This window comes from Chiloscyllium plagiosum, chromosome 18, assembly GCF_004010195.1.
Source record: "Chiloscyllium plagiosum isolate BGI_BamShark_2017 chromosome 18, ASM401019v2, whole genome shotgun sequence".
Taxonomy (NCBI): Eukaryota; Metazoa; Chordata; class Chondrichthyes; order Orectolobiformes; family Hemiscylliidae; genus Chiloscyllium; species Chiloscyllium plagiosum.
In genome coordinates, this window is record NC_057727.1 from 65,330,374 (window position 1) to 65,340,686 (window position 10,313).

The following is a 10,313-nucleotide window of genomic DNA, read 5'->3' on the forward strand; positions in this document are numbered from 1 at the left end:
CCGAAGAGTGCTAGCAAACCTACCCCCCAGGATATTGGTGCCCTTCTGGTTCTGGTGCAGCCCGTCCTGTTTGTACAGGTCCCACCTTCCCCAGAGTGCAGTCCAATTGTCCAAATATCTGAAGCCCTCCCTCCTACATCAGCCTTGCAGCCACGTGTTCAACTGCACTCGCTCCCTGTTCTTTGCCTCTCTGTCACGTGGCACCGGCAACAACCCAGAGTTGACGACTCTGTCTGTCCTAGCTTTTAGCTTCCTGCCTAACTCCTTGAGCTCTTGAATGACCTCCCCACCCCTCTTCCTACCTATGTCGTTGGTGCCAATGTGTACCACGACTTCTGGCTGCACACCCTCCCCCTTAAGGATTCTGAATACACGGTCTGAGACGTCTCGGACCCTAGCCCCCGGGAGGCAACAAACCATCCGTGAGTCTCGCCCATGTCCATAGAACCGCCTGTCCGTCCCTCTAACTCGAGAGTCCCCTATAACTAGCGCTCTCCTCCTCTCCCCCTTTCCCTTCTGAGTCTCAGAGCCACAGACCCCTTCACTGCAGCTTACACCTGCAACGCTGTCCCCCCCAACAGTTTCCAAAGCTGTATACTTATTTTTTAGGGGAACGACCACAGGGGAACCCTGCACTGCCTGCTTCTTCCCCTTCCCACCTCTAACTGTTACCCAGCTACCTCTGTTCTCCGGCGTAACTATGTCCCTGTAGCTGTCCCTAGTTATAGAGTTTTTCCGCATGGAAAGAAACGTCAGCCCTCCGTGTCCATGCCAGTCATCAAATAACCATCCTTTTTAATCATACTTCCCAGCACTTAGTCTGTAGTCATGTATGCTATGGTGTTTCAAATGTTCTTAAATGTCTTCAGGGTTCCCATTTTTATGGCCGTCTTAGGCAATGGGGAGTTCTAAATACCTGTAACCTTCTGGGTGAAGTTTTTTTTTCCAAATATCCTCAAAACCTCCTTGCTCTTACCATAAATCTATGCTCTGTGAGTACTGACTCTTCTACTAAGGGGAAACATTTCTCCCCATCCAGCCTGTCTATGCCTCTCAGAACTTCAATCAGATTGCTCCTCCAACTTTTTAACTCTAAAGGAAACAGCCCCAGCCTATCTAGTCTCTCTGCATAGCTGAATTGTTCCAGTCCGGACAATATCCTAGTGAATCATTTCTACCCCCTTTTTTCTTCTGCTAAATGCTTCCTATAGTCTGGTGACCAGATCTGCACACATTATTCCAGCTGTAGCCTAAATAACTTTATACAGCACCAAAATAATCTCATTTTTTAGTCAAGGCCTTGAATAATAAAATATTCCATGATTCTTCTTAACCACCTTATCTACCTGTTCTTCCGCCTTCAAGGATCTATGTATATGAGGAGAAAGTGAGGTCTGCAGATGCTGGAGATCAGAGCTGAAAATGTGTTGCTGGAAAAGCGCAGCAGGTCAGGCAGCATCCAGGGAACAGGAGAATCGACGTTTCGGGCATAAAGAAGGGCTTATGCCCGAAACGTCGATTCTCCTGTTCCCTGGATGCTGCCTGACCTGCTGCGCTTTTCCAGCAACACATTTTCAGGATCTATGAATATGCACACTAAGGTCTATCTGATATTTTGTACTTCCTAGGGTTCTACCTTTTAATGTGTGCTGTCTTGACTTGTTACTCCTCTCCAAGTGCATCACCTCAACTTTTAGATTTACATTCCATTTTCCACTGTTCCACCCATTTGAGACTGCTATCATCCTGCAGTCTAGGGCTTTTGTATTCAGCATACCACTAATTTTTGCATCAGCTTACTGATCATATTTCCTACATTCATGTCTACATTATTCATGTTCACAACAAACAATATGGAATCCAGCAATGAACTCTGTGGGTACACCACTGATCGGGTTCAGTCACTAAACACCTTTTAACCATTACCTCCTGCTTCCTAAACTAAGCCAAATTTAAACCCAATTTACCAAATTGCCTTGGATCTCATAAGACACTCTTAGCTTCTTAACCAGTTTTCTATGCAAGACCATGTCAAAAACCTTACAGAAGTCCATGTAAACTGCATCAACTTCATTACCCTCATCTACACACCTAGTCATCTCCTTGAAAAATTTAATCAAATTTGAAGCCATAATGACTATTCTTAAGCAATCCTTTCCTCTCCAAATGGAGATTAATTGTGTTTCTCAGCTTTTTTTTGTAATAGTTTCTCTACCACAAATGATAGACCCAATGCTCTATAGATTCCAGGTTTATCCCTACTATTGTTCTTGAATAATGGTACCACATTAGCTGTCCTCCAAACCACTGGCACCCTACCTGTAGCCAGACAGAATTTAGAAATTAATATCAGAACCTCTGCAATGTCCTCTCTAGTCCAGAACAGCCTGGATACATCTCATATCTCATCTGAACAAGGCTATTTCTCCACTGTCAAAACACTAAAATTACTAATGCCTCCTCTATCTCTCTGTCATTTCATTCAAGTATCATAGTCTCACTCCTTGATTTCTATATCTACATTGTCCTTCTCTACAGTCAATACAAATGCAAAGTAGTCATTTAAAATCTCATCTACATCTTCCAGCTCCACACACAGATTACTATTTTGGTTCTGAGTAGCCTTACTCTTTCCTTGGCTACTTCCTTGTCCCTGGTATACTTAAAAAATGCCTTTGGATTTTCCTTAATAGTATCCTGGTATTGTTTTCTCATAACCCCTCCTTGCCCTCCTCATTTCTTTTTTAAGCAACTCCCTGCACTTTCTATACTCCTCTAGGGCATCTGCTACTTTTAGCCTTTGGCATCCACCATAAACTTCCATTTGTTTCTTATCCAATCATGAACATTCCCTGACATCCAGGGTTCTCTGGACTTGTTGGTTCCACCTTTCATCTTTATGGAAAAAGGTTAACATTGCCCTTTCATTAATACCCTTTTGAATGTGTCTGATTTCTCTGATGATGATTTTCCTGCAAGTACCTGCTCCCAGTTCACTTTGGCCAGACCTTGTCTTATCATTTAAAATTGGCTTTCCCCAGTTCAGAACCTTTATTTCTGATTCATCTTTGTCCTTTTTCATAATTACCTTAAATCAAAAAGATTTAAATTGAATATTGCTAAATAAGCCACATTTTATTGAAGCTTTTCAACTCACACTCATCAGGCCAATGCTCAAGCTACCTTAAATCAAAAAGATTTAAGGTAGCTTGAGCATTGGCCTGATGAGTGTGAGTTGAAAAGCTTCAATAAAATGTGGCTTCTTTAGCAATACTCAATTTAATTTTTGGATAATCAATTTTTTCAATAAAAATTACTTGAATTATCAGAATTAATTTATATGCTATAAAGGGAATTGAAACAATGATTTACCTGGAATATCCTTAAATAATTTGGTACACCTGTGCAGAGTTTTATAGGACTCAATTACATTCTTCTCAATTTGTTCTGCATCAATGGTAGTCAGTGGATCATTCATCCAGCTGTCATGCCAGCGTAACCAGTCTGATGTCGTTGTCCATAGATCCCGATAGGGATGGAATTCTTTCACCATTTTGTAAAGCCTCTCATACTGTTTACAAAAAATAACAGAGGTCAAATTATACACACCTTTTTTCTTCTGCTAAATGCTTACATTACAAAGATAAACTATTGATTTAGGTGATTAAACAAACACAAAGAATTTTTTTTTAAATGTGAAAGAACTGAAATTGCTGGAAAAACAGGTTTAACAACACCTGTGGAGAGGAATCAGAGATAATGTTTCAAGTCAAGTGAAGGGTTCTCTGAAGAAGGGTCACTCAACCTGAAACATTAACTCTGATTTCTCTCTACATGTGGTGCCAGACATACAAAGAATTTTAATTTTTTTAGAGAAGGAAGTTTCAAGATACTTGTATCAGTAACCTGCTGCATATATTCAAAATCAGTGATTATATGAGTACAGTGAATACGTACTGGACTGCAATTTTGAAATCCAAGGGAACACAAATCAGGAGGGTAATCAACTAGAATAGAAGCAGTCATTCAGGCAATTCATCAGAGGTAGTTTTAATTAATATGTCAGTAATATATGGAGCTATGTGACAATCGGATCCATGCGATCTGTCTTGATAGTGCACGTTATTTGATCTGTGCTATGGGATGCTTGATCATAGTATTCCACACATTAAGTCTCAGAGTTAGAAATAAGTTGTACCTTTATTGCAAATTGTATTACTGTTCTAACTTGTATAATACATTATTGTTGTAGCTTGGATCTTGTAGCCTTATTCCTTTTGTAACTCCCTTGGATCTTACCTTTTCTCTACTTTAAAAATAGAAGTTAATGGTCCCTAGCCAGATCATCATAACATAACTTGAATGATTTCATCTGTGACCATAACATGAAGTTGGTCGTCAGGTATGTGATCATGACAAATCTGTCAATGTCATTTTGTAGTTGTATATTCCCATCTACCTTACTCACATGCCACCCCAATCAGTCTAGTCAGTAACCCTACATATATGGTTTTCTATATAAGGCATTACTAAATATTGTGAATAGTTGAAATTGTATCTCAGATCACTGTGGTACACCATAAGGTGCTCACCCAAATTTGAGTTCATATCATATCCATTAGGCTTACTCTAGCATTTGATGAAACTATACTCACATTTGTGACTGGCATTTCGAAGAGTCGTTCTCTACTATTATAAAGTTGTGCTAGATGCTGTGACTCCACCAATTGTTTATGGATTCGTCTCACCTCATTAGCGATTTCATGCGCACGATTCATATCAGTATATGCAGAAAATCCAGCTACCACCATCTAAAATGTAAAAGCTGGATGTAAGCATGAGCTACCTAATAAGATAAATCTCTAAACTGATACAATACACTGAGTATTAATGCTCAATGGTAGGAACAGTGACAGATGTGTGATCCACATTTGTCTGTACACAGGCCAATTTATATAAACAACTTACAGGTGGCACCATGGCTCAGTGGTTAGCAGTGCTGCCTCATAGGAGCCAGGGACCCGGGTTCAGGGTGACTTGTGGAGCTTGCAATTCCAGCCTCAGGGTGACTTGTGGAGCTTGCATATTCTCCCCGTGTCTATGTGGGTTTCCACTGGGTGCTCCGGTTTCCTCCCACAGTCCAAACTGGCTGTACTAAATTGCCCATAGTGTTCAGAGATGTGTAGAGTAGGTGCATTACTCAGGGGTAAGTCTAAAGGAATAGGGTAGGGGAATGGGTCTGGGTGGGTTACTCTTTGGAGGGTCAGTGTAGACTTGTTGGGCCATATGGCCTGTTTCCACACTGTAGGGTTTCTACGATTCTATGAACAGTTGACAGTTATAAGGCCCTGGTACCATAGGAAAACAGCCCAAAGCATTCACAGATGCATAGTTTAACAATTATGATAGGTTAGTAAAAGTTTGACCACGGTGATTGTATTAAGGAGAGGGCTGGAGAAGCTTAGATAAGAAATTCCACACCTTAGGCCCTATGCATCTAAGTTATGGCTGCTAAGGGCAAGTTGAAGGCTGGGGAAATTGTGGGTTGCATCACAGAGATACTGATGGCCGTGGAACTAGAGAACATCAAAAGTAGGGACAAAGCCATGAACAGATTTGAACACAAGATAAACAGTTTAAAAAGGTGTTGGTGAAGTGGGTGTCAACAAAGTTGAAAATTGAACATGATGATACAGTTTAGGAGAGAAAGTGAGGGCTGCAGATGCTGGAGATCAGAGCTGAAAATGTGTTGCTGGAAAAGCACAGCAGGTCAGGCAGCATCCAAGGAACAGGAGAATCGACGTTTCGGGCATAAGCCCTTCTTCAGGAAGCCCTTCATTCCTGAAAAAGGGCTTATGCCCGAAATGTCGATACAGTTTAGGAAATGAGCAGCAGTGTTTTAGATACGTTTAAGTTTATAGGGTGTAGAAAATGGGAGGTTGGTGAAGATTGTTTTGAAATACTCAAATATGAAGGTAAAAAAAGTAGGGGTGAAGTTTCTAACAGCTGGTGAAATGAGACAAGGCAGAAATAGGTAATGGTATGAGAAAAGTAGTTGGCCTTCCATGGAGAAGATGTGGGATTGGAAGGTCAGTTCAGGGTCAAATAGCTTGTGAAAAGCTTATGTGCTATCCTTAACTTTGTAACTTTCCCTAGCCTCCCTCTAACTCTGGTTTCTTGTGCATGATGAAATTTGTTCAAAGCCATGATGTTAGCCACCGAGACTCTAAGCTTTCCAATTTCTCACCTACACTTCTCTACCTCCCAGTCCTTAAAACCCAACTTGTTGACAAAGCTTTTAACAGTATCTCTTTCTTTGCTTGATGTTGTTTAGATTAGATTAGATTACTTACAGTGTGGAAACAGGCCCTTCGGCCCAACAAGTCCACACCGACCCGCCGAAGCGCAACCCACCCATACCCCTACATTTACCCCTTTTAACCTAACACTACGGGCAATTTAGCATGGCCAATTCACCTGACCCGCACATCTTTGTGACTGTGGGAGGAAACCGGAGCACCCGGAGGAAACCCACGCAGACGCGGGGAGAATGTGCAAACTCCACACAGTCAGTCGCCTGAGTCGGGAATTGAACCCGGGTCTCCGGCGCTGTGAGGCAGTAGTGCTAACCACTGTGCCACCGTGCTGTTGTTTCTATCTTGGGACAATTTTCAGCATTAAAGGCACTGTAGTGACCTAAGTTGTTATTACTGTTGCACTGATACCAGACTTCTCTGATTAGATGATTAGGTTTCGTTAAGGAGGAAACTGGAACTTCACAAGAAAATATGCAGATTCTGGAATAGAAGATACTTTTCAAATCTTAGATAATACCAGTAACCCATTTAAAAAAACTGATGGTTCATTTGGGAATGGCATTTATGTGGAATGTAATGACAGCATGTTACATGATATCTGTCTGGTTACACAATGCATGCAAGTTTTTAGGTGGATGGTGGATCTATCCTGTAACGGGCAAAATTAAAAAGAAAAGATCAATTTGGTCTTTGGCATCCAGGTCATAGGAGCAAAAGATACTCAGCACATTTTATCTCTTCTCTTGCCACAGTGGAATACCTCTAATCCTTCAATCTTCTCCTGCAAAGTGCTTTGGTCTGATAATTGGATTTTACGGAAAAGCTCTTCCTCCTCCATATGTTGCGCTTTTATTAAGTCCATTCGTGTAGTGATTAAGTGAGGTGCAGCAATCGCACTCCATCTGCAAGGAAACAGAATAATTGCCTTAAATGATGAAATGGACAAAACTTTTCACATTTTCTGTAAATTGTGAGACATTGTGCCAGAGACAAATTAATGGCAACAAATAATTGTAATTCAACTGTCACAATAACAAAACTTTTGTGCCACTTTTTAAATATTTGAATATATTTTTCCCTTTAAAAATATGCTATGACATTCATTTAGCGCATAAGCGTTGTTTTTCATACTTGCAGTCCAAAACAGTACAGCTTCTTTTGCCGAACTAATGTGGTGGAAAAGTGTACAATTATTAACACTAATAATCAAACAATATTAAAATAAAATATATGAACTTAGAAATCAGAAAGGTGTAAAACACCTAGGGGAAGAGTCCAATATGATTGAATGCATATGTGCTTATTCCATGCTAAATATCTCCTAACCATCACTTTAATCAGGGCTGCCCTGTAGAAGTGCCATTGCCCTCTCATGACCCTCTCTACATCAGTCCACAGCAAAACTCCAAAACAAAACCAAGCCTCAGCCAAACGGTTAAACCTTTCTTCGGGATCTCAGCTGGCAAGCCTTTGTAGTTGCTGCTGATATGCAGATTTGAGACAGCAAAAGAATCCCACTAGTTCTAAATTGAGTAAGAAAACTCATAGACAGTACCCAGGAGAGTGAAATCCACCTACATCTGGTCGGGAACAGTTAAATTGCTTAGCAACATTCAAATGAGAGGCAGTCAAAATAAATATCTGGTTAAATAGTCACACAGTTCTCAAGGAGATTGAGACTGGCACAGCCATTTCGGTGATCTCAGAACCATCCTTTAACAAAATTCTCTCTGGATTCCAACCCTTAAGTTTGCACAAAACCTCAGTTAAACTAAGAACCGATACCAGGGAATCTTTACAGATTAAGGATACAACTTCGGTTCTGGTCTCTTATGAAAAGTAGCTGATTCAGTTACCATTGATTGTAGTAAAAGGCTAAGTCCCAAGCTTCATGGGGTGAAATTGGTTCAAAATATTCACCCAGGTTGACTCAACATTTTTCCATTAGAAAATGGCTGCCTGAGTGAAATCCTAATTAAATACCCAGAAGTTTTTCAGTAAGGACTGGGACTACCAAAGGGGCCATGTTGACCAAGAAGCAATTCCACAACTCGGCAAGGCCTGCCAAGTGCCATTTGCTTACATGCGAAAGTACAGACTGTAATCAGGGCTGTGCAATTTTCTGGATGATGTGCTAATAACAGTGAAGACTAATAAAGAGCATTTCTACAACTTGACATAGCATTTAAATGTTTCTCCAAGGCAGGTGTACACCTTAGGGGGGAAAAACGAATGTTCCATGAATGCCAAATAACTTACTTGGGCTACAAAGTTAACAAGATCACGTACACATTTTGGAAGATAAAGTGAGGGTGATCAAGGGTGTCCCAGCTCCCAACTCTGTACCAGAGCTTAGATACTTCCTTGGGCAGGTAAATTATTATAGAAAATTAATACATAACCTGGCCTCCATCCTGGAAATGGTATCATAGCCAAGAAGTAGCCTTTAGGGAAGTGAAGAAGCAGCTATTGTTATCTAAAGTGTCAGTGCACTATGATCTCAAGTGAAGGTGGTGCTGACATGCAATGCCTCCCTGCTCATTGTTGGCCCATCGTGGCAGAGAGGAATGTCCGATAGAGTAGGTATCCTAGACTTTGATGCCAAATAAAGATACACCCTGATAGAGAAAGAAGGTTTGGCGGTCACTTTTGCTGTGAGAATGTTCCATCAATACCTTTATAGATGTAAATCATAACATTATGAACCACAAACCCCTGCCAGGGCTACTTAAAGAGGACAGGGCAGTGCCGCCCATAACCTCAAGTTGAATTTAGCAGTCTCTCATTCTGAGTGTGGACAATTACAAGTTGAAACACTATCTAGGAGGCCAAGTGGCAAATGCAGATGCCCTGAGCTGCCTCCCACTGGCAGATGCACCATCAGTGCACCTACGACTAGAACAGTCCGTTCTGGATTTAAACTTTCTGTACACTCTTCCAGTCACCACTGACACCACAATGTGGACACGAGAAGATCTCATCCTGGGGAAATATAAAACAGCTGGTCTTGTTTGGGAAAACAAAAGGAAACAACATTTCTGGAACCAGCAAAACCAGATCATCATAGAGGATGGCATTTTATTATGGGGAGCAAGAGTGATTGTCCCGAGCAAGATTCGCTGCCAATATCTGGCTGAACTTCACCAGAAGTTATGTCTGGTGGTCAGACTTGGATGCTGACATAGCTGTATTAGTTGGGCAGGGCCCAGAGTGCCAACAAGGACAAAAGTTACCACCAGCAGATCCTCCACATTCATGGGTATGGCTGGGTAAACCCTGGACATAATAATGTATCGACTATGCCGCCCTTTCATGGGCTCTATGTTGTTAGTCATTGCATATGTCCATTCAAAGTGACTGGAAGTGCCCAGACTTCATTCGTCAAACACGAGAATGACAATGAAAAGTCCTGGATGTGTTGGTCACAGGCCATCATTTACCAGTAGGGAATTCAAGTACAGAGGAACCTCGATTATCTGAATACCAATTATCGGAAAATCGGATTATCCAAAGGAGACCTCGAAGTCCCGATGGAAATATTACATCAAAGATGTGTTTCCAACAGTGATTGCGTCTTTTGTTTACAGTGATTAAACAGGCACTGTCTCCAAATGACTGTCTGCCACCCTCTCTCTCTCCACACACTTTCCCCAGAGTTCTGCACAGGCGTGTACCCTCAACCACCTCCCCACCGTCCCTACATAATCTCTCCAACATTGTCCTGTATAGGGCAAAGGTGGAACCTGTCAAAACATTGCAGTAAAAGGTTGTGTGTGTGGCTGTGGTTGCGTGTGTGCGCTATTTGGAGATTTAACCCACAAGGGCAACTGCAGCAGTCTTATTGTTGATGTACAGTCAAGCTGCCCCGGAGAGGGGGCGGACGTGGACAGGGTTGAGGGGCAGACTGGATGGAGGGTGGTGTTGTAGGGATTGGGGGGGCAGTGTTGCACAGGGTTTGGGGCAGTGTTGCACAGGGTTGGGGCGGGGGCGGTGTTG

The 10,313-nt window shown here is 41.8% G+C and overlaps 1 protein-coding gene across 1 annotated transcript in view; it reads right to left on the reverse strand.

Moving 5' to 3' along the window:
• Nucleotides 1-10,313, reverse strand: part of dnah1 (dynein, axonemal, heavy chain 1) — a 420,700-nt gene that overhangs the window by 304,463 nt on the left and 105,924 nt on the right. The window contains exons 18-20 of the mRNA XM_043708503.1: nucleotides 7,078-7,219; nucleotides 4,656-4,811; nucleotides 3,373-3,571 (exon numbers count right to left, since the gene is read on the reverse strand). Of these exons, the coding sequence (XP_043564438.1) occupies nucleotides 3,373-3,571; nucleotides 4,656-4,811; nucleotides 7,078-7,219 (497 nt within the window). The remainder of the gene's footprint in view (nucleotides 1-3,372; nucleotides 3,572-4,655; nucleotides 4,812-7,077; nucleotides 7,220-10,313) is intronic.